At 36.0% G+C, this 23031-nt stretch overlaps 6 protein-coding genes across 8 annotated transcripts; 3 read left to right on the top strand and 3 right to left on the bottom strand.

Annotated features, from left to right (window-relative positions):
- Positions 1–2419: 2419 nt before the first annotated feature.
- Positions 2420–6082, bottom strand: LOC110384213 (uncharacterized). 2 transcript variants are annotated; one of them, XM_021345382.3, is made up of 6 exons: positions 5975–6082; positions 5331–5535; positions 4910–5037; positions 4346–4406; positions 3774–3897; positions 2420–3419 (listed from the first exon to the last, which is right to left on the bottom strand). In XM_021345382.3, exons 1-6 carry the CDS (start codon positions 6036–6038, stop codon positions 3225–3227), a joined length of 777 nt encoding a protein of 258 aa, XP_021201057.2. In that variant the 5' UTR covers positions 6039–6082; the 3' UTR covers positions 2420–3224. The 2 variants fall into 2 exon arrangements, with proteins under 2 accessions (XP_021201057.2, XP_049698139.2); XM_049842182.2 differs by lacking the exon at positions 5975–6082 and adding an exon at positions 5651–5823.
- A 2043-nt stretch (positions 6083–8125) lies between these two features.
- On the top strand, positions 8126–10322 carry LOC110371440 (uncharacterized). 2 transcript variants are annotated; one of them, XM_049841847.2, is made up of 6 exons: positions 8126–8287; positions 8420–8681; positions 8921–9054; positions 9425–9485; positions 9731–9845; positions 9999–10322. In XM_049841847.2, the coding sequence occupies exons 1-6, from the start codon at positions 8206–8208 to the stop codon at positions 10182–10184; spliced, it is 840 nt and encodes a 279-aa protein (XP_049697804.2). In that variant the 5' UTR covers positions 8126–8205; the 3' UTR covers positions 10185–10322. The 2 variants fall into 2 exon arrangements, with proteins under 2 accessions (XP_049697804.2, XP_021183382.3); XM_021327707.3 differs by having other exon boundaries at positions 8128–8287; positions 8423–8681.
- An 804-nt stretch (positions 10323–11126) lies between these two features.
- On the top strand, positions 11127–13200 carry LOC110371407 (cyclin-C). Its single transcript, XM_021327638.3, has 3 exons — positions 11127–11783; positions 11858–11950; positions 12201–13200. The coding sequence occupies exons 1-3, from the start codon at positions 11193–11195 to the stop codon at positions 12321–12323; spliced, it is 807 nt and encodes a 268-aa protein (XP_021183313.1). The 5' UTR covers positions 11127–11192; the 3' UTR covers positions 12324–13200.
- Positions 13201–16510: 3310 nt separating this feature from the next.
- On the top strand, positions 16511–17264 carry LOC110371428 (uncharacterized). The gene is made up of 3 exons (XM_021327685.3): positions 16511–16663; positions 16734–16968; positions 17048–17264. Exons 1-3 carry the CDS (start codon positions 16578–16580, stop codon positions 17198–17200), a joined length of 474 nt encoding a protein of 157 aa, XP_021183360.1. The 5' UTR covers positions 16511–16577; the 3' UTR covers positions 17201–17264.
- Positions 17265–17542: 278 nt separating this feature from the next.
- On the bottom strand, positions 17543–22932 carry LOC110371372 (inner centromere protein B). The gene is made up of 6 exons (XM_021327595.3): positions 22689–22932; positions 20342–21541; positions 19811–20126; positions 19479–19622; positions 19284–19359; positions 17543–19084 (listed from the first exon to the last, which is right to left on the bottom strand). Exons 2-6 carry the CDS (start codon positions 21531–21533, stop codon positions 18926–18928), a joined length of 1887 nt encoding a protein of 628 aa, XP_021183270.3. The 5' UTR covers positions 21534–21541; positions 22689–22932; the 3' UTR covers positions 17543–18925.
- LOC110371397 (phosphatidate cytidylyltransferase, mitochondrial) lies at positions 21585–22690 on the bottom strand. Its single transcript, XM_021327626.3, has one exon. The coding sequence runs from the start codon at positions 22652–22654 to the stop codon at positions 21638–21640; it is 1017 nt and encodes a 338-aa protein (XP_021183301.2). The 5' UTR covers positions 22655–22690; the 3' UTR covers positions 21585–21637.
- Positions 22933–23031: the final 99 nt, after the last annotated feature.

The following is a 23031-nucleotide window of genomic DNA, read 5'->3' as shown; positions in this document are numbered from 1 at the left end:
CATGTATCATTGGATTCAGTATAATGTCTGGATGAATATGAAAAGTATTTCATATCATCCGAAAACCATGGGGTTCTCTTTTTATAACGGTTTTTCGATCAAGAATTTAGGTTATGAAAAAGTTTGCCTTATGCCCGTTTTCACCAACAATCTCTTAAAGTTTCCCTAATTAAGTGTCACTTAAAATAAGGGCTCCTCCAATAATACAGGTTATAAGGGACACTTAAACTTTGGTGAAAACGAAATTCGTATTAAGTGTTCCCTAAATGCTCTTAGGGGATCCCTAAATTTAAGTATTTGTTGGTGAAAATAGGCATCAGTCTATTATATCTTCTCTAAAAGAGTTGTGACTCCGCTCGGTTCATCCGATAGGAGAATCTGGTAGTGTGAAAATGCTGTTACCTAATGTAAGTTTTGGGACTAAAGACGATTACTCAGTTTTTGTTTGTAAGAATAGTTTCATCCCTGGTGTGCACTGTGTATTTCGTGATTGAAACGAATTAACAATTCGTTGATTTCTACGTAAAACGCTTGGGAAGATTAGCGGGATGCTGCGCGCATTTTCGGCGACCATCCCAAGGCGTCCGATTGCGTTGACCATGCATGATGCTCTCCTTTGTAAGCTGAACCTCTACGGAATTCGTGGTAAAGCTCTCGCGCTTGTCCTTTCTATCTGTCTAATAGACGACAAATAGTGGATATAAGTGGCTCATCTGGATCATTAGACATAATGGGCGTGCCGCAAGGCTCAATTTTAGGTCCCTTTTTAATCTTAGCTTATATAAATGTTCTCCAGCATATGATGTGTGAGATCTCTGATATTATTTTATTTGCTGATGACACTTTCCTTTTTTTCTAAAGGAGATGGCCAAATTTTCATAGAAAAAAAACCCAGAATCGACAGCAATGAAATGGTTACCAATAGGTTCTTTATGATAGACCTTTGATGGTGCCAAAAAATCCAGACTAAAATCCATGGGGTTTTGGAGCTATTTCATATTATCGCAAAAATAGGTTATGTTGAATATATGTTGATTTTAAAGATTATTAACATCAAAGGACATACAAAAGCAAAGTAAACTAACATTATACAAGCCACTAGTAATATCCCCATAGTTTCTGAGTTGGCCTGGTGATTAAAAGGTCTTGTATTTAACCACTCCAGATGCGATTAAGCACCGACCTTACCTACTTGGAGAGGTTTCACAGTTACATGCAACCTTCACAACTGGCTATGATATGTTTTTGGAGAAATTGTCTTTGAAAATCGCGCCATGTGACATTGTCAAATATAACAAATGACTTAGCAATGCAAAACGGTCCAATCACGAGTCTGCATTCAACTTCTAACAAACATCAAACAGTAAAAGTAAACTTTTTTGTGAACTAAAATCTTGATCGAAAAAACATTATAAAAAGAGAACCCCATGGTTTTTAGATGATTTGAAATACTTTTTAAAATCCACAAATTATACTGAATCCAATCATACATATGAAGTTCCTGTCGACTCTGGGTGTTTTTTTGGCCATCTCCTTTACAGAAAAGAACTAGTCCCATACACGTAAATGACTTGCTTCTTAATTCTTCTAAAACTAAATGCATCAAACTCTTATTAACTCCAGTAGGACGATATCGTTCAGGACGCTTATAAATTAGACGTTATTACTAAAACCGTTTTCCTGGGCATCACCATTAACTGTAAATTGAAATGGGGTGCTCACATATCAGCACTGTTAAAAATGAGTTCCGCAGCTCATGCAGTCAGAAAAATAAGACAGATTACTAACGTTGCTACTGCTAGGCTCGTGTATTTCGCTTACTTCCATAGTATTATGTCCTATGGAATCATACTATGGGATGCAGTGGCTGACGTAAATTCAATCTTTGAGCTGACGGCTGACTGGCTGACGTAAATGATCTCACGGATATATATAAAATTAAGCCTAAACTGTAAAGTCCACCCTAAATAAAAAAGCTTATTACAAAATTCAAGACGTTGACGATAAAGATATGTGGCGCTAACTTATCTCTGCATGTGTGGCTTCCCCTGACAATTAAACGACATTTCTTCTCTTTTTGGATTTTTGCAGTTTACCTTTCAGTTGCATCTGAAAGGTAAACTGCAAAAATCTTAACTTGGATAATTTTATCAGCATATTATTGTTATGTAATAGAATGTTTGTGATCAAATTACTTTTTAAAAAGAGTGTCTATGGATTTTCTTGCCGGCTCTTCTCCATGAGACCAACTTTTTGGAAACGTGCAACTAGTGCGACGTTTCATAGGAGCCTGCAAAGGCCTATTTGAAATAAAAACATTTGACTTTGACTTTGAAACAACAAATACTTAGGAGGAATGTACGCTATTTAAGGGTAGGATAGAATAAAAGACAAATTATTAATCTAAAATGTATTTATTTTTAGTACTTAGGTTACATATCTGTTGTTGGTTACATATTTATTGGAAAACCAACGGCTATACGACTGAGAAACAAAAAGCCAATTATAGGTTTTCACGGATAGCAATATAATAACTTATAGCTAATCAGCTGATATATGAGACATTAAAATGAGTGATTGCAAAGTTTGAAAAACTCATGATTTAGCTGCCTACGAACCACAACACTCTCGGTATTGAATGGGTCAAAACAGTACTACTTTCTTTACCTAATTTGTTAAATTCTTTGTTGTATTCCAAGTTGTGGATATACCTAAGCTTATATAAAACAGTCAAGCGGTTATTAAATTAACCAACTTTCAGAAGAAGGTGTAGGTACCGGCATGGTATTCATTCATGATAGTTCTTTGATAATCACGGATACGAAATATTTTTTGGTAGGTATGTACATTATGTTAGGTTTCAATATTTCAATTAATCCAACTTCAACTTAAAATTGATAAGAAATAAGAATCTTTATTTGTTTGCAGAATGACCCAGAAGATCAGATACAAACACTAACTGTATACTATTTTTTTTTATATGGTCGTTTATCTATCTATATTAACAAAAGTAGGTAAAAAGCCATCATATAAGATTTGAGAATAAAAAAATGTAAGCAGAAGTTAGCTTGTTCTATAATAATACAATGTGTATAACTCCTGAATGTCCTTTTCACTTGACCATTTCATAGCAGTTAGATATTTCCGTAAAAATTCACGATTGAATATTTCATTAATATTAATAAAGTATTCACTAAATAATTGTTATATACCATACCTACCTATCACATTTTTGGTAAGAATGCGTCGGCTGAAATTTCTGCCAGTTGTTGATTTACTAAGATCATTGCCGTTTTGAGAATATTATCATAAAGACTCCCTTTCCTTCCTTTCACCCTACGAGTTTTTTTGAATAATTGAGTAACGGGAGTGCCGACAGTTTCTTTCGCGCCGCCAATGGAAATACTTGTGAAATTGAACTGAAACAAAATTAATTAACTAATTACTTATCTCAGTTGTAATTTTCAGCGCTTTCTCATTGTGAACCTCAGAGATAGGGTCTTTATTTACTTTTTTGCTAAACGATTATGCTCCCCCACATATTCTAATTTACCTAGTAGAAATGTAGTACTAAATTTTTTATGTGCAGTCTGTGCAAACAAACTGTCTACTTCGAGTTCACAGAGGTTCGAGAGAACAAGTTGACACATCCTGAAATAAACCGCTCTAGCGAATGGAACAACTTTGCACACCGACCTACATAAAAATCTAAAGAGTTACCTACTTACTTACTACCATATTGTTTCGGAGTTGATAAAAAATGTAATATTTACCTTGGCGTCTTTTATATTGATATCGACTTCAGCGCTGTCAATTTGCAGCACTTTCCCCGTCGGTGGGATGTTATCCTGCTTAGCCCCAGCCGATACCATTATGCGCATATCGTAGAGGGTCCCACTGTTAGCATACAAATAGAAACAAACTCATCAGACTCTAAAAATATTGTAGATATTACTTTATGGACTCAATGACTGTAGTCTCTATTTCTATTTAGTAACAACTAGCGGCACAATACAGTACAGGGGCCCGATTCTGCTAAGTTAATAATGTAAAAATTGAATCGCAATAGCAGTTTTAACCTTAGCGGGCATTCTGCTACTTATATACATAAGACCAATCGTATTCCAACGATATTCGATTGGTTTGCGATTGGTCTTTACTGTAGTTTGCTCTACAATCATATTGCAATCGTAAATAATTTGCAAACACTATGATTCATTATTAAATCACAGAAACGGATAAAAAGGTTTTTTTTAAAGAAAAGTAGCGGAATGCCACATAAGCTTCCATTTATTTTAATACCCTCGTTACCTAATTACCTTATTTATTTTGAATGCACACTGACCTTAAGCTGCACCGCAATCTGACAGGGAGGAAACTCATAGTTGCCTGCAGGTTAAAGTCACCTGCAAAGTAGACCAAACGTTATTTCATACCTTAAGAACCTATTTCTTTTGTAACCTATTTATTTTTTTCGCTCCTCTGTCCATCCTTCCGTCCGTTTGTCACCAGACTGTATCTCATGAACATGTATTTCTGTTGCCGCTATAACAACAAATACTGAAAACTATTATTAAATAAATATTTTGGGGGTTTTATAAACAATGGTATGGAACCCTCCGTTCTCCGGACTCGTACTTGGCCGGTTTTTATTCAATACTAATGATCACTAATTTTATCTTTTGGAGGAATTCATTAAGGTTGATAAAAAAATCATCCCCATCTTGGAAAGATTAGTTTTACTCTTCGATATCTGAGTACAAAAACCGTTTTTATCCTCAAGAGCGTCATTTATCTTATATTACTGCTTTTTAATTTCCACACTCATTGCAAATTAAGTGAGTATCATCCTCAATTAAATAATGCCTTGACCACGACTAATGACAAAAATCTGTTTGATCATACATACTTTCAAAATATATCTGAGGAATTGTGATATTAAGATCTGCTCGAAGATTAATCAGACGCAACTGAACGCCTTCTATTATCAATGATGTGATTCCGGAAACCTGAAAGTTCTTCATGTATGCAACACCACTAAAAATAAGAATAAGAACAATGATTAGTAAGGAGCTAGCATGACCTAATTTTATTTCATTGAATATGATAATCAATATTAATTAATATTTTCAAAACAGTCACATTCACTCACACATGTAGGAAAATAGGCGTTATTCTCTCTCGATTTTAAAGTACATCCACTGACGTATTTTACACACTAACTAACATCGCACTCTTGACAGTGCTATCCGAAAAAGGATTAATTAAATATCCTATTACATAAAGTGATTAATAGGTGACGAGACGCTGACCAAGACGCTGAAACATACTTTAGCCAGAGATGAGGGATATCAATGCCAACGGGAGGTGGCGCGTCAAGCTTGAATGGGTCGATATTAGGCGCGAGCGCGATAAAGCCCAGAATATCTGACGCTGTGAGAGATGCTTCCACGTCCTCCTCTGTCATCGGAATGTACTTCAACGGTAGGTTCCCAACGCTGGCATGCATCTTTATGTCGCCGTATTTACTCCCGACTGTAACATACGATATTGTTGTAAGTTGGCTTGAAGAAGGTATGTTGGCAAGAATTCTCATGACAAAATAAAAAAAATAAATAAAAAATAATAAAATGAAAAATAAGCCTTCTACATAAACTTCCAAACAAATGGGAGCTTATAGTTCTCTTAGTTGCCGTCGCTCCTCCAAATCAACACATCGAAGGAGGTAGGTATACTTAATACAAAGACAAAATATGAAGGATTTAGCATGTAAGTAGATTTATATCTTCATATTTGATAAATATTCTTTGTGTCAATGAACTTTGAAGGTCTAGTTGGGTATTCACAAGTTTCTCCTAATATCTGAAAACTTACGATTGTTATATCTACATAGGGTAAGCGTAGCCTTACGATACCATGGAATTGTTACTATAACACTAATTAATTCATGTAACTGACACTTCTACTTACGTACCCGTTTCATTTGCTGATATAAAAGGTAGCAAGATGTTAAGAGTCAATAATATAAGTATCCGCATTTTTGCACCAAAACCTTTTATCAACTGTGTAAAATATACCCCGTTCAAATATATAACACGGAATTTTAATCACTAAATAAATACATACAGAAGTCAAGCTCATGCATGTGCTTCACTTTTCTTGCCTAAAGTCGGCGGTCGCGCTCGGGCCACAAAGTCATGTTTACTTTTCGCCGCGGGGCGCTTAACTACCTACCCGAAGTTTAAACTTTAACTGACAACAGGTAACTGAAAAGATAGTTCACTGTTTAATGTTGAATTTAAAGAGCTGTTCAATGCATAAAAAATATCATGGACGCGCGTCTCAGGCGGACGACTGGCGTGCTGGCATGACTCAGAGACGGTTTGAGATGATGATGATGATATCCTCCTAGCCGATTACCGGCTACGGCGGTTGTTCCCATGTAAGGGAGAGAAATCAGGCGCAGGACCGACATTTACGAGCTCTCAGGTCTCAGATGCACTTTGGCTGCTTTGTGAAAGTTTCTGAAACCCACAAATCGATTTCGGCCCGACCCGGGAATCGAACCCGAGACCTCGTGCTCAGCAGCCGCGGTTGCGATAACTAGAACAACGAGGCAGTTAACGAATCGGACGGTCTGAGAGCGGTGTCTGAGCGGCGTGCGAGGCTCGAGCGTATTTTGTATGTAGTTTGACTTCTGTATGTATTTATTTTGTGTTATTTTGTCTTCCAAAATAATAGACCGTCCACATTGCTGTTATAGAGTGTAAGTTCATGTGCACACATTAGTTACAAAAAATTGATTTTCCACCTATACATATGTTTTTATGGGATTAAATACTAATATTTCCTGCCTCGCTGCTACAAACTAGCGAATTTAAAGTATTTCTTCAATATGATGCGAAAATATTGTTATTTTCCATTCCAACGCAAGCGTTTTATCACCTTACCTTCCAGTACCAACATACTCATTTTCAATCATACCAACCATAACTATTTGCGTTAGCTGAAAAAGTCTAATGTTCTGCGATATTTAGGTACTTATTAACACAGGCTTCGGCCATTTTGTTACATGTTTTACTTAATTGAAAATGACGCATCACTGACACAACAAATTCAATTGCCAACAAATTAAAAAACAACAACAGAGAATGAACTAATAGCGTCCGTCCGTCAATCAACGGTTTCACCCGGGCTCCCCCAATAAACGGATCATCTAAAACTGCTAGTATTTAATAAAGAAATGTTTACTCTCTCTCTCTTTGTATTGAATTCTCGTACTTTTTTCTATAAATAAACAATACGAAGAAGATCCAAATAAGCTTGTATCGACAATCTTTTTGATTTTGGTACTTATCTTGTTTATTAACACATATTTAGATTATATTATACTAGTAAAATGAATTATCTTGTTGTCGGCTTAGTCGTGGCAATCGTTATAATCGTTTGAATCGACGTGACGTAGCAGCTTTGATTTGCGTTAAGTACCAACCTAGGTACATAGTATTTATGATTTCTAAGTCTGCTTAGTTTGATAGTTTAATTAATGTTTTATAAACTGAGATAGGGTTTCGCCAGATATTTATTTAGGTCACGACATTCTGGTGAGTTGAGGTAATATTAAGTGAGCTCTAGTCGCAGAACGACACCAACCGACCGATCTATCCGCCTAAATCGTTAGTAAATTAACTAGATATACCTATATAAGTCTTGAGTTTGTATAGTTGTATTAGCTGGGTCGTAGCCCAGACAACTTTAGGAGTTGCAGTTTTTTTTGCCGAAGTTATGTCAGGCGCGGCTAGGGTCATTGTCGGCTGGAACTGTTACTACCTCGTAGGTGGGTACTAGGCACCCACTTACTCGTAGGTAGCCAACTACCACGTGTCACCAACTGGTCAGCCACGTTATCTGCGAGTACCTACGTGCATAACAATGATATTGAGCAGCTGCTAAATATTTCGCAGGTTGATAACATTCATTGTACAAGTTGTTCCAGCGTTATCTACGAAAGCTGAGATTACATTGGTAATGATGATGGATCGCGGGGGCGATTATCGAAAATGGAAGGGAACTTATAAAGAAGTGCAAATTAGGCGAATAGCCCAAATTGTTCAAAGATACAACGGTAATAACTTTGGACTTATTTTTTATATTAATTAAAAAGTAATACCTATGTATCTAATTGTCTTATTTTGATTGCAGAAAATGAAAATATTGTGTCTCGTGTCTTTGCTCGTGTGCGCGTTGGCGCAGGCCGCCAATGTAGACAATGAAGCTCTTTCCGCAGGTCAGTGTCCAATTTACACGTAGGTAATGAAAATTGTCTTCCTGATTTTTTTAGAATTTTAACTATCGTAGGATATTATTACCAGAAGAATTGAATATAAAACCTATCTAAGTATTTATCTATTTTTTGCAGTAGACAGCGTGGAGACTCGTCTAGAAGACACGCACTTGCATGTGAACCTCTTAGCACCTGATTATGATGTGACAGAAGATGATCAGCAGCTTTTATCAGAGCTGGCAGCTCAAGAGAGGGAAAGCCGCAACATCGTCACAGATGCCATCAAAGATATGGTGGAGGGCTTCAGGGATGTTGTAATCAATGGGAACGATGACCTCCCGCCTCTAGACCCCCTCGTGGTACCCGTCATTGGACCTTTCGAATATAAGGCTCCTGCGTAAGTGTCATTTGTCGTAAACTTTAAGAACCTCACTACAATTCAATGAATTTAAATTTCAACATCAACCCTGTTCCCGTTTTAAATAAGAATCAAGCTTAGAAAAAGTAACAAAAGTCATAATATTTGTTTCTATAAAGTATCAATTTTTAAATACCTAAGTTCACTGTACAGTTTCATTTAACTAAAATAGAAAAACTAATATAAATGTATTTTAAGTGGTTTTCTTTAACATGCAGCACGGTCGCCGAGGTAACGGTCAACGACTTCAGGGCAGAAGGTCTCCGCTGGTATGTGCTGGACAGCGTCACCTTCAACGCTATCCGCCTGTCCTTCGGCGTGCACGTCACTATCCCCTGGATTACGGTCACTGGTAAGTTGGGCTATTGAATGCTATCGTCTAATATAGGACCTATGTTATTATATTATATCTATACCAAGGTACCTACTTGTACCTATTATAAGTAAGGAGGAAGGAAGGAGGTCAAGAGGACTTACTACGGTTTCGCAGGACCTTTATATGGCTGGTAGCTTGGACTACCTATATGTCTTTGCTCATAGGACATCATTGCTTGAAAATATTTCATAATCTGATTAAAGTATCAGTATTTAATTAAAGGAAACAGCAATTAGAAACCGATTTAACTTATCTTAAAAACTTAGATATTACGTACATAGCTAAGCTTATTAGCAATTTAATCCGCAATAGGGTATTAAAAGATTTGGTTATTATTATTTATCAGGTAGCTACGATGCCCGCGCCCGGCTTGGGCTTCTAAGCCACAGAGCTGGTGGAAACTTCAGGTGTGTATAGTTTTATTGATACTGATCTCAGATCAGTATCTCCGTATCTAGTATTAGGTACTTATCTGTATATCGTATATCAGGGAAACACGCAGATAACAGTGGTTGTCATGTGAATGACATAGTTATCTATGAATGTTGAGGAATAGTCGGACATCACTAATGCTTGATTGATTCGATCCGTGCTTACAGCTATGGATAAATACACTAATTATTTTAATTATTAACTTAACATCGTCTTTCAGGATCTTTGCCCACCGTATTGAATTCGGTATGGACATGAGGCTGGGCACCAACCTCTTCGGTGGACATCTTATCTTGCGTGAACTAGACATCAAAATCGACATCCATGACACCCATGTGAGTTAAAAGTTTATTTGTATAATTTACAAACCAAACCATTTTTTTTATAATGTCCATCACTGTCTTACAATTACTTAATCAATGTTCAGATCATTAATTTTATTCAACCAATTTAAGGACCAGATTAAAAGTTGTTTTGTTTTTTTCTAGATTCAAATCCACGGTATGACTGGCTCCAGCATCATTAACAGTTTCATCAATGGCCTGGTTCAGAGCGTGTCACAGGAGTTGATCCAGTCTGAGATGGAGAACGTCAGCAAAATGATCAGCGAAGAACTCTTTGACGTTATCAACGAAGTCCTCAAAGACTACACCATCAACGACATCTTAGGATAAGGAAAAAAGGCACCGGAACAAAAAGACTCGATACAAGGGCGGAATTTCAATACTCAACATTTTATATTTTTTTTCGTAGGTATACCTACTGAGAAAATAAATAAAAAAATGCGTCACTTAATAAAGTGGTGTTTAAAATTTCCATCTTTTATTTATATCCCTGGCCTAGGTAAATACTTAGTAATTTATGATTACTATGATTTATACGATCACGTAGAAAATGCATGACTACGATTAACATGTTCACGTAGTTACACGTTCAAAAATGCATGAGTTCATTACGTTCAGTACATTACACCTAATGTAATTTTGATATCCGTGTTTAAACAAATTACATTTATGTAACCCGATAATCGTTTTAATCCAAAATGCAACATGATTTTGGATTGAAGAACTATCGCAATTAAACAAAAACATTTAAAATTACTTTGAGGTACCTATATCGTAATCGCATTAGATATGATAAGATCAAGCCCATCGAGTATAATTAATTGTTAATGTTTACTTAGGAACAACATCGACCAAAATCTATTTTATTTTTAATTTCCCGCTAACACTCGAAGCGTTAATGTTAAGATGTTAGCACTGAACTGAAAAGCCATGGCATCCAAATAATAATGAAGTAAATTAAAACTTGTCTATGATATAAAGCGTGTGTTCTGAAATATAACAACAAAAAGACGTATGTTACATGGTCGCCACGACCTTATGAATCGTGGTGCTGCGGTTACCATATTTTGCTGATGAAATCGGACAAGTATGATTGTATGCAGATTAAGTTGTTTGCATGCGTACAAATACTATTGTCAATATATCGATTCTTGACGTCCGTCATCGCTACAGGTCAGTAACTGAGATACTCGATGTAAACTTCGGAACACAGACGAGATTCCTTGACTGTGGCTTGACGTTGACTTTACTTTTGATAGTTTGACAAATGACAGTCGCCGTCGTTTACATTTACACAAAACATTCAGATTTTAAATAAACTTTTATTGAAATATTATAATGGCAGGAAATTTTTGGCAAAGTTCACATCACCAGCAGTGGATATTGGATAAACAAGACCTAATAAGAGATCGTCAACATGATTTGGGTATATTATCGGAAGAAGAATACCAAAAAATATTTAACTTCTTCGCAAGCATAATTCAGGTTTTAGGCGAACAGCTTAAGCTTCGTCAACAAGTTATAGCTACGGCTACGGTATACTTCAAAAGATTTTATGCAAGAAACTCTTTAAAATGTATTGACCCGTTGCTTCTAGCACCTACATGCGTGTTCCTTGCCTCTAAGGTTGAAGAATTTGGTGTGATCTCGAACTCGAGACTAATAACAACTTGCCAGACTGTAATCAAAAACAAATTTAGCTATGCTTACGGCCAACAAGAGTTTCCGTACAGGACTAACCATATATTAGAATGTGAATTCTATTTGTTGGAGAATTTGGATTGCTGTTTGATTGTGTATCAACCATACAGACCATTGTTACTGTTTGTACAAGACATAGGGCAGGATGATCAGCTGCTTACTTATGCATGGAGGATAGTTAACGACTCTTTGAGGACTGATGTCAGCTTGCTATTCCCACCATATCAGGTATGGGAGAAATAACTTACTGCATAGGTACATTGTTGGTATTAAAAGTATACTACAATATTGTAATGTTTCAGATTGCAATAGCTGCTCTACACATAGCCTGTGTGATGTTGGGGAAGGAAAATCTCAAGCCTTGGTTTGCAGAACTTAATGTAGACATGGACAAGGTGAGCTCATTACTGCATGTTAACATAGAATGTGTGTATGTACATATAATTATTTAAACTTACTTATTTCAGTAATTTTGCATGTTTTAACAAAACAGATTTCAGCTTTTAAAAGTTTTTTAATGAAATATATAATACAAACTATACACTCTATTTTTTATGACAAAGATACACAAATTGTGAATAGGACAAATGTTTTATGCCCATAGGGTGATGCAAACTTCGTACTTATGCATTTTTCTCTTTCCAGATCCAAGAAATTGTGAGATCAATAATAAACCTGTATGAAATGTGGAAAAGTTATGACGAAAAGAAGGAAATACAACCTTTGTTAGTTAAAATGCCTAAACCAAAGCCTGCACCCCAAAGATAATAGTGGATAATATTTTTTATTATTATAGTTTAGGTAGTAATACCTTAGATGACAGTGACTTCTCATAGGACAGGTAGCAAGTAAGGGCTGGTGGAGGCATTCAAATGACATGTTCTAAAACTGATCTTGACAGGGAGTGAATGTCCTTAACATACTCATAGCCTTGTAACATAACATATTGTCTATTTTGCTGGCAAATATAGTTTTATGATTATTAGTAAAATAATTTAAAAAAATAAACACTAAAATTAACAATAATTTAAATTATAGAAGCTTTCAGAAGTTAAGATAAATAATGGATAGTTATTAATAATTGTTCAATTGAACTGGAGCTTCCAATGTGTACATCAAACTACTCAGTTTAGATTCTAACGATACCTGCTTGTATTTGGAAAACATTTTATATTTAATGATTATTGTAACAAGTACAATTATTAGTATTTCTTAAGTATGTTTAACTGTAATAAAGAAACAATGAAGTAGAAATGTGTTCCTATTGTTTAATAACAGTATTTGTAAATTTGTATCTGAATACATCATTAAATCTTGACAATCAATTTGATAATAATAACATACTTAAGATGAGTGGTTGTTTAATTTAATTTTACAGATTTAAGTTTATTGTTTAAGTTTGACATGGGTGAAACAATACGGATTAAGTGGCTTTAAGAATACATGTGTTCTTTTCAGTGTTTCATATTCATTGACATGATACCTATGGTGCAAATAGCTCAACTGAAATAAGTGCTTTGCAAAGACAGTATTTTTTTTGAATAATACAAAAATACGTATGAATATATAAAACAATATGGAAACCACCCCTTCTTTTACAAAAAATTGAATCTTTGTAAGAAATAAATATTCTTTCACACAGAAACTGTATATTATTTACCCACTATGAGGATCGCCCTCGATCTATGTAGAGTTTGTTTTCCTGAGCTGAGATAAAAAAATACCGGTTCTTAACATGACTGGAACTTTTGCTAGAATTCTGTATGTCTCGACTAAAATTCTACTTTTCATCCCAATACGAGTAGTTCCCTCGGGAGGTGAAACCACGTGAAACAGCTTTTTCATATGAATGCGAATGACAGGCACTCACGTAACGACTAAACCGATTGATAAAGGTATGGAGATAGGTGGGACTAGTAGCTAAGATCTAAATCTATACTACCTATTAAACTTCTTCTTTTTATCTGGTGAGCTATATTTTCTACAAGAGGCGGTCGAAGCCGCGGGAAATAGCCAGTGCTGATAGCTTACATGGTAAATGGTACATACATAAATTAAACTTCTCTTTTGAATAGGTATAGACTAGTGAAATACTATGGAGTCTGAGGTTTAGCATCTACTAAGTTGGTGGTAGCTGTTGCAAGCTTGTTCGCATATCTTCATAGCCTGGGCCTGGTATAATAGGTACCTACGCAACTGTCCTTAGGTAAAAACAAGAAAATCCATATGAATAAGACAGTTATGCATCGTCAATAACATTTTATTTTGTGTGCGTTCGCGCAGCGGAATGTTGTTGAATTTAAAGATTTTAATTATGCAGATAATTAGTGTAAGACGTCCTATAATTGTGTATGGTAAATAAAAATTTGTGTATGCAGCCATTGTGGAGAAATTCACCAAAAACAGATTCCGCTGGGCGAACGTTGGCGAACGTTGTCCTGGCGGAACTTTTTTTAATCCATAGACTTTAGAAGAAAAGAGATGTGTCCGAAAATTAGTGTGTATTTGTGTATAATTGATTATGTATGAATGAAATTAGTGCATGCATAAACTTCGGAGAGTTTCCGCTACGCGAACGTTTGGCCATTAGCTAGTTTTCATATAAAGCGCTTACATAGAGAGCTGTAGATTTTACATACGTTGTTTTGAATTTGTTTATATTTGTTTAAAAACAGATTTAGAAAAGTCGTAGGGTTTAAAAGATAAAAATATAAACGTAAAATACACTTATTAGGTCTTAGTTCTTAAAGTATGCAGTTTGGGGTCTAGATTTTCACGTTTACACAAACCTTGTAAGTGTCTCCAACATGTTGCCAAGTATCAATGATGTTCCATTAGTAATTAAAAAGTTATAGGATATTTTAACATGAACAGATCACTGTTTACAAAGCAGTCGAATATCACGACGTTCTAAAGGAATTGCATGGTAAAATGTATGCCAATAATTAGTTTAATCATTCAACTATTCACTTGCAAAATTTAATGTCATTAAATTCAGTAATTAAAGAAAGACAATTAAAATATCGAAACCCTACATAATCCGACCAAGTTCGGATTGCTACCAAAAAGCGGCCGTGCCATATGTCTAAGCAACGTTCTTAACTTGGAAGGTTAGTATTTATTAATATGGAACAGTTGCGTACACAAGCGTTAGGAAAAAATAAAACAATTGTATGTCTTGATTGATAAACATTTTTTTAATAATAATGCCACTATCTACGATAAAAATAAATCTTCAATTAACAAGTACTTCTCTATTTAAATATGAGTGTACAAAAATATTTTTATTATTATTACTTACATAAATTACTTAACTACGTGATTAAAAATAACGTTAATAAACGTTACGTATTTTAACTAAAATGTCGTAGATAGTGGCGTTATTATTAAAAATATTTTCATTCAAGAAATGCAATTGTTTTATTTTTCCTAACGCTTGTGTACGCATCTGTACCATATTAATAAATATACTAACCTTCCAAGTTAAGAACGTTGCTTAGACATATGGCACGGCCGCTTTTTTGTACCTATCCGAACTTGGTCGGATTATGTAGGGTTTCGATGCTCCGTCAGTATTATAATTGTCTTTCTTTAATTACTGAATTTAATGACATGAAATTTTGCAAGTGAATAGTTGAATGACTAAACTAATTATTGGCATACATTTTACCATGCAATTACTTTAGAACGTCGTGATATTCGACTGCTTTGTAGACAGTGATCTGTTCATGGTAAAATATCCTATAACTTTTTAATTACTAACGGAATATCATTGATACTTGGCAACATGTTGGAGACACTTACAAGGTTTGTGTAAACGTGAAAAGCTAGACCCCAAACTGCATACTTTAAGAACTAAGACCTAATAAGTGTATTTTACGTTTATATTTTTATCTTTTAAACCCTACGACTTTTTCTAAATCTGTGTTTTAAACAAATATAAACAAATTCAAAACTACGTACGTAAAAATCTACAGCTCTCTACGTAAGCGCTTTATATGAAAACTAGCTAATGGCCAAACGTTCGCGTAGCGGAAACTTGAATTTCTCCGAAGTTTATGCATGCACTGATTGCATTCATACATAATCAATTATACACAAATACACACTAATTTTCGGACACATCTCTTTTCTTCTAAAGTCTATGGATTAAAAAAAGTTCCGCCAGGACAACGTTCGCCAACGTTCGCCCAGCGGAATCTGTTTTTGGTGAATTTCTCCACAATGGCTGCATACACAAATTTTTATTTACCATACACAATTATAGGACGTCTTACACTAATTATCTGCATAATTAAAATCTTTAAATTCAACAACATTCCGCTGCGCGAACGCACACTTTTATTTTATAGGTAGTTGTAGGTAGATTTGAACTATGAGTTACGTAGTCATGGCTGTCTGCAAATTAATGGTTTCCGTTAGTACGGCTGGTGTCAAATGTTGATACCTGTATGCATAATTATAAATCCATGCAACCAAGTAACGACTTATTGTATAAACCTACAATCATAACAATCCCGATCTTCTCATATCAAAACAATAGTTGGCCATATCGCTGCAGTGTCCATACTAAAAGTAATTTTAGGACAAATGTTTAAGAAACGCTATCATCCGTGATACACCACTGATTAAGAGTCATATCTATTTAGGTATTAAACAAGTACTAATCACCACGGAGTGACGAAGTTTATGGTGAATTAGAAGCAGACAGGCCATTTTCTGTCTTACAACTTACACACCAGATTGAGTGTAATGTTGTAGGTAAAAATGTCTTTAATATGAATCTAATAAATCTTTATAAGTAGGCATCTATTTGAAATATGTGCGGATAAGTAACAGCCGCTCGGGTTGTCCTGGTGAACAAACCATTATGAGGTAGGCGAAAAGGTGGAATGTCCGTGTAAAAATATCAGAAAGTGTGCACACAATGCATAATTCGGCGAACACTTCAAAATACCTGGCTATATAAGTGTTGTGGAAGTGGAACGTACCGTTAGTAAAGTCGTCTCCGCCGCAGTCGACATGTCTTCAAGAGTGCTGCTGTGTGACCTCTGCGTCATCCTACTATACGGACTTAGCTTTATACTGGCCGAGGAGAAGAGCAGCACGTACGTCATTTGTTATATTTACTCGAATTCTTTGCGATTATTTTGGGTACTCAAATATATTTTTTCACAGTTCAACAGCACCAGATGACGGACCAAAGGGCAATTGTTCATGTGGAGGCTTTCCAACTAGTACGATAGAGCTCGGCAGTCTGCCCCTCCTTTCGCAGACTCCGGGGTTGGTAGTCAAGTGTGACGACGAGGGTGCTGGCACTTGCAAGAGCCTTTGCAACGCCTTGGCCACTGCCACCAAGGCTAAAGGACCGGAAGTTCTATGCAATAGGCTTAAGAATGCCAAAGAATTGAAGGTAATTTGATTAGAACACTGCTAGCTTAACAGATGAGACGACTTATTTGCAAATAACAAAAAATTACTTATTTTCACAGTTGTCAGCATTCTACCAAATATGCGATAAGCCGTGGACGTATGCTGATTTGACTGCCGATGAGCCGCTTTGCTGTGAGGAGTCCAAGGTGAAGATCTGTCCGTCCATGGAATCGGTGAACTCCACAGACACAGTGGCCACTATGGCCATTTAATCGCTTTATGTTCGTGCTAGTGTAGTTCCGCATTTATTATAGTAAATGAATTGTACTTATAAGACTTTATTGTTTTACTTTATATTTTATTTACCTCACAAAAGGCAAGCAACACTGGGCTTCATATACAATAATTAATCGCCGAAATGTGTCATGCGTAACGTCTGATAAGCTACAAAAAAGTGGATAACTCTCTCTTCATCAGGTTCAACTTATTCAGGATAAGGTTATTTAGTTAAATAGGAATTTAACATTTCAAAGTATACGGATACATTTAGTATTTGATAGTCAGTTTAGTCAATAAGTTTACGTTATCTGGGTATTTATAAAATAAAGACAGTATACAGGTAAAACCGTATATTTACAATTAGCTTCTGTTGAGTATGTATAGTTTTGTACATCATTTCAATACAAACTGTTAAATGACTACGATTTATAAACATATTGCAACCCAAGCAGGCTGGAATACAGAACTACTTATATCATATTAATAACAGAGGTAATTTTGAAGGTACTACAATCATTTTTAATATTGCTATTTTTTAGAACAAGTAAATATGTTTACAGACACAATAATTTTGAAACTAAACAATTTGAGTTGCAAGGGCCTTTGCTTATATTTCTTGTCATAACAAAGCGAAGGATAATGTTTCGGCAGAAGTCATAACAATACCTTTGAATCTACAACAATGCCTCGTGGTGTGCCGGATAAGCCATCGCGGGGCCCATATCAAAAAGTCGATGGATTTATTTGATACATTGACATAGAGCTCGGCACGGTTTACTGTGAGCTCTCCGGTCGCACAGAGCATATTTTGTGGAACCGTGCAGTAGAAACACATTACCTAAATATAATTTGTGAATTATGTTAACCAACCTATTGGTCCATTACTTTCGAGATAAACTGCGAATATCGAGTGAGAACTTTGCTTTAACAACAAAAACGTTTAAAAACTACTTGTTTCTCTGATATTTCATAATGATAAAACTTTATTAAAATCGAAAATCGAATGTTTAACTTAAAATTCATACTTCCGTAAAATAATTAACTAACTAAAATAACCGTTGCTTATTATTATATCTTTTGTTATTTCATTTTTGTATAATTCGTGTCTGCTTGGATCGGTATCATAACATCAAACAGCCAAACATACATAATTATACCTGTAAAATATTATACATATCCGACGTGGTTTAATTTCACAGTCAATGTTTACTCTTTCAACATGTTGAATAATGAACCATCTTCCAATTCTACTCAGTGCATTTTGGTGAGAAATGTACTGTGCCAGAGTTGTTGATTATTTTCGCAACATAGAAAATCTGATAGATACTCAACTTTAAATAGTGTACTTATGTATTGTTTGAATTAAAACCAAGGGAAGAAATAAATAATTCAAACTGTTTCAAAACCGAATGGTGCTTAAATACGAGAAAACAACCGCCTACAGATTTCTATATCAACCATTGCACTACGTTTACATAGTCAAATAATATTTATTTGAATCGAGGTAAAATGTTTGCGCACCAAAATAAGAAGGAAAATATGTAATTTATCAAGTATAGTTCTTCCTACTTCCTTCTTATAGCGTTTTAACAAACAAAAGTAACATTCTCTGAATGTAAAGATGAAATGTAAAATACAAACATGTTACAAAAGATGTATTACTCCTGTTTAAAATTCCATATTTATACTTGTATGTGCTACATTGTCGCCAAATACCTTTATAAATATTTGGCCTCGCCTCGAGAAAATCTACCGTCCAAGTCTTGTGCCTTCTTGATAATGGATTTCTTCTGCGCCTCGTCGAAGCGGTTCACTTGAAGATCCACGTCGCGACTGAACGGGCGCCGCTCCTTCTTGCCGTCTTCTCGCTCCTCTTTCTGTAATAGTTAAGAAATTGATGTGGTCACTAAGTTTTAACAACATCAAATGATGCCTTGTAGTTTTTGAGTATTTATTTTAAAAACAAAATGAACACAAAACGAATTAAAAATGGCTGCTCATCTATTACCCGTCTAAAGTTACGAGCCCCTTTCTTACTTAAATTATCCCATTCATATTAAGGAATCTACTGCATACCTTCTTCTTCTTTTTCAACTTCTTTTGATGCATGTCCAGAAGGCTCTCTTCTCTTTTATGTTTCTTCTTGTGTTTTCTGCAAAAAAATGAAAACTTAAGTTTTTTTTTATTACTTAATAAATATATATTTTTTTTAAATGAACCAAAGACAGTAAACGCGGTTTTATCTCCATACCGGTAGTTATGCACACTCACTTGACGGCGGATTCTTGTTCGTCGTCTCTGTTGGCGATGTGGCGCATCCTGGCTTCCTGCTTGAGGGTCATCTCCACGTCTTCCTCCTTCACGACGCCCGCGGCTTTGCGCGCCTTCTCCTCAGGCGTGTCTGTCCAACTCGACCTGAGGGTAGATTGACAATATTTTATCAGATACATACTGCATCATCTAGATTATTCTTGGCTTGAGAGCAGTCTGTAAAAAGGTCCTAGCTAGACTATCGTGAACTTTGATGTTGGTATTTCAATTATAATATCTGATCAATACAGTGACAAGAACCACCATATTATGCTGTTAAGTTAACAACTTACCTATCAGACATATCGGGACCTGCCTTAGCTCTAAAGCTCCTTGCCTCTAATCCTATTATTTTTGCTTTACCCTCTGGAAGCTCTAACATCCATTTTTCTCTAGACTTTACTTTGCTGCTATCTGAGTGACCATCTAAATTCTTTATCTTGATATCTAGCGCTCTTTCCTCTAGTCTTCGATGTGCGTCGGACCATTTCTCTTCCGAGCCGGCGGGTAAAGGGCCTATACCCAGATCTTCATCAGAACTTTCGTATTTAATAACTTCTCTTTCCTTTTCAGCTAGTACTTTGCGCATGTCGTCGGGGATAGAAGGTCCTGAAAGAATAATGAAGGATATTTCAAGGCTGTTCTATTGTTGTACTATTGATTATTATAGGCTTTTGGTGTTATCATTAGTTTTTTTTGTATAACTTTATTCCTTTGTTAGTTGGTCACCCGTCACCCAGTAGAACTTACTTGCATTCATGGATAATTCACTTCAATAATAGCCTACTACAGAAGATAATTAATATTAAGGATTTATACTATACCTATATTTTTAGGAGTGCTTTTCAGATGAGGTGGCAGAGCTGGACCTTCAATATTTGGTGAGGCACTTCTCACATACCGTTTCTGAAGATGTGGCGGCAGAGCCGGTCCGCATACGTCAGCAGCAGCTTTGTCGTCAACTTTGGGAGCCGTACGTCTCAACTTGTGCCTCAAGTCTGTTGGATCTATTTCAATCTCACTTTGAGTATCATCACTTGATATCTCACCTTCTTCACAACTCTCCTTTTGCGCACTTTTTTGTGTGGACGAAACTTCCTCCACAGCCTCAACATCGTTTTTTAAAACATCAGCCTTTAAATCAATATCAGTTGTGCTACTTACTTCTACTGATGCTGATGCATCTCTATCCCTGTCTTTGCTGGATTTGGAACTTTTTCTTTTGTGTTTCTTTTTATGCTTCTTTTTTTTCGTTTTCTGCAGTTCTTTCTCTAAATTTAAAAGCTTCGCCCTAAGTCTCTCGTCATCAGAAGAATCAATCTCACTGGATTCCTCTGATTTTTCTTTTACTACAGCTGGTATCATACTGTAGTAGGAACCAGGTTGTACTTCCTCAGAGGCGTCACTCAGGTCATGCTCTTCAATCACAATTGGACTCTCACTTTTCCTTTTTGGTGCTACCATGGGAGGAGGTATGTATATTTCAGATCTTTTGGACCTGTGCTCAGGAGATGGTGACTTCTCTTTTGGTTTCCTTACAGGCCTCTCCGGACTTCTATCGCGATCAGGTTTTCGTCGGGAATCATCCTTAGGTTCTTTATCCTTTCTATAGTCATGACCTATATAGGATCTTGAAGTAGAACCAGCATGTTTATGTCTATCTCTACTGCTACTTCTATGTTCCTTAAGTTTTGATCTATCACTAGATTCTTTGTGCCTATTTCGCTCATGTGATCTTCTATTTGGACTTCTGTCCCTGGAGTGTCTCCTCCTGCTTACAGGTGAATGTCTAGGATACCTGTGTCTGTCCCTATCTCTAGAATGTCTATCCGAGTGGGTTCTTTCATCTCTTTTTCTGTCAAAGTTTCTATTGAATCTGTCTGGCCCAGATTGTCTATTCCTTCCTAAATCTCTAGAAGTATCAACTCTTTGATGAGAAGACTTTTCATCTTGAGTCTTAGCTCGACCTTTGAATCTACCTGTTTCTGAATCACTGCTTGACTCATCCGAAATCATATTGGTATCTAAAAACAAAAAAGGGTTTTAAAATCAGGAATAATAAAAATCTAATTTACTTACTACCTTTATTACATACATATATACAAAACTACAAATTATAATTAAAACATTTTTGCTATTTTTTTAGCACTATAACGAACTGACTTCAGAAAGCCAGCTGTAAGTATGCCTTTTAATGATTGCCTCACACTGGACTGCCAAACTATATCCTTCAGGATCTGCCTCAATACCACAGCACAGTCAATATCATAAGCTACAGCGCGGAGGACATCTTCCATGTCTTGTTGGAGGCCCCCATGGTTCCAAAACTTAACAATCTTTTGTTGTGGTACCATCGGCAACTGCATCAAATGGTGTAACTTTGTCTCTGGGTTTACATCCTGATGGCACTGGGCGTCACCAGTTGGGATGTCAACGTAAGCATGGAACTGCTGTAAGATTGGCTGGTATAATTCTCGAAAGCTTAACAACTGTGGCTGCACTATGTTCCTTACTTTATTTTTATTTTCTCCGAAGGTCATTCTAAAGTCACCAGCATAACTTATGTTAGAAATAGCAAAATAGAAATCATACTCAGAGAACGTTTCTGGAAGAGTCAGGAGTGCTGTGTGGACTGCAGAGCGCAGATTAGCCTGCAGTGCACCCTGTAGCTGTGAACTATTGGTTTGCTTTATAATTTCTACTGGTTTGTGCAGTCTGCCAGCCAGATATAAATCATTCCAGTCTAGAAGATCGGCAATCAAATCTTTCTGTGACACCACCCCATACTTTATTAGGATATTCTCTTCTTTCACTTCAACAAGGGTGTTAAAATAAACCTTAGCACCCCAGTTCTCCTGAAACCTTGCAACAAACCCTTTGCCCAGGAAGCGCAGGGCGGAATAGTGCGATGGGTTCGTTGCGATGTTAGCCGCGTGCCATCGATATGAATTATCTACGCAGTATATTAAATCGATCATGTTTTGCTTCTTATTGTTTCCCATTTGTGGTTTCACGGCAGATCCGTAGGCGAAGCAGAATGTAAAATTCTGTGGAAATTTTGACAGTATCCTGTAGTATAGCGGTGATATATCTCTCGCTACACCGGTCATAACTTTTAATGCAGGTGCCGTTGCCATTTTTAAGTAATGAAGAGAAAGAGTATCTGCTGACCTGAGAACAACAGCAGTCCGCGCTGAAGACACGATGACAGGTGGATGATATTGTATGCTAGGTTTTTATTTATATACGGCTTAACATTTAGATGCTCATCATATCTAAGTTGAATTGTTAACCATACAACGTGTGCCTAACTAATAATATTTCATTGCACAATAATTATAACCAAAATAATCACAAACACAATAAAGCCCTATGCCCTGCAGTTACGCGGCCATAGACATATCATAGATTAATAGACCAACAGAGGCAACAGAATAGATAATAAACTTCAATAATAGAGTAGTTAAAAGACCATAGACTAGATAGATAAGCTTAAGTCAAGTCAAATTGACGT

The sequence above is a fragment of the Helicoverpa armigera genome, chromosome 5, assembly GCF_030705265.1.
Source record: "Helicoverpa armigera isolate CAAS_96S chromosome 5, ASM3070526v1, whole genome shotgun sequence".
Lineage (NCBI taxonomy): Eukaryota > Metazoa > Arthropoda > Insecta > Lepidoptera > Noctuidae > Helicoverpa > Helicoverpa armigera.
Note: the sequence above shows the minus strand (reverse complement) of the source record. Positions and strands in the feature narration are given on the sequence as shown.

What these genes read in the sequence shown, in the direction of transcription:
- LOC110384213 (XM_021345382.3), bottom strand. Translation starts at nt 6,038, where the DNA reads ATGCGGATACTTATATTATTGACTCTTAACATCTTGCTACCTTTTATA. An exon ending in TCCTCAGATATATTTTGAAA is followed by an intron (nt 4,407 to 4,909) that starts GTATGTATGATC and finishes TCTACTTTGCAG; the next exon opens with GTGACTTTAACCTGCAGGCA. An exon ending in TCAATATAAAAGACGCCAAG is followed by an intron (nt 3,420 to 3,773) that starts GTAAATATTACA and finishes ATTTTGTTTCAG; the next exon opens with TTCAATTTCACAAGTATTTC.
- LOC110371440 (XM_049841847.2), top strand. Translation starts at nt 8,206, where the DNA reads ATGAAAATATTGTGTCTCGTGTCTTTGCTCGTGTGCGCGTTGGCGCAG. An exon ending in TTCGAATATAAGGCTCCTGC is followed by an intron (nt 8,682 to 8,920) that starts GTAAGTGTCATT and finishes TTTAACATGCAG; the next exon opens with CACGGTCGCCGAGGTAACGG. An exon ending in TCGACATCCATGACACCCAT is followed by an intron (nt 9,846 to 9,998) that starts GTGAGTTAAAAG and finishes GTTTTTTTCTAG; the next exon opens with ATTCAAATCCACGGTATGAC.
- LOC110371407 (XM_021327638.3), top strand. Translation starts at nt 11,193, where the DNA reads ATGGCAGGAAATTTTTGGCAAAGTTCACATCACCAGCAGTGGATATTG. An exon ending in TGCTATTCCCACCATATCAG is followed by an intron (nt 11,784 to 11,857) that starts GTATGGGAGAAA and finishes GTAATGTTTCAG; the next exon opens with ATTGCAATAGCTGCTCTACA. An exon ending in TTAATGTAGACATGGACAAG is followed by an intron (nt 11,951 to 12,200) that starts GTGAGCTCATTA and finishes TTCTCTTTCCAG; the next exon opens with ATCCAAGAAATTGTGAGATC.
- LOC110371428 (XM_021327685.3), top strand. Translation starts at nt 16,578, where the DNA reads ATGTCTTCAAGAGTGCTGCTGTGTGACCTCTGCGTCATCCTACTATAC. An exon ending in GCCGAGGAGAAGAGCAGCAC is followed by an intron (nt 16,664 to 16,733) that starts GTACGTCATTTG and finishes ATTTTTTCACAG; the next exon opens with TTCAACAGCACCAGATGACG. An exon ending in AGAATGCCAAAGAATTGAAG is followed by an intron (nt 16,969 to 17,047) that starts GTAATTTGATTA and finishes TTATTTTCACAG; the next exon opens with TTGTCAGCATTCTACCAAAT.
- LOC110371372 (XM_021327595.3), bottom strand. Translation starts at nt 21,533, where the DNA reads ATGATTTCGGATGAGTCAAGCAGTGATTCAGAAACAGGTAGATTCAAA. An exon ending in GGTCCCGATATGTCTGATAG is followed by an intron (nt 19,623 to 19,810) that starts GTAAGTTGTTAA and finishes ATCTACCCTCAG; the next exon opens with GTCGAGTTGGACAGACACGC. An exon ending in GAACAAGAATCCGCCGTCAA is followed by an intron (nt 19,360 to 19,478) that starts GTGAGTGTGCAT and finishes ATTTTTTTGCAG; the next exon opens with AAAACACAAGAAGAAACATA.
- LOC110371397 (XM_021327626.3), bottom strand. Translation starts at nt 22,654, where the DNA reads ATGGCAACGGCACCTGCATTAAAAGTTATGACCGGTGTAGCGAGAGAT.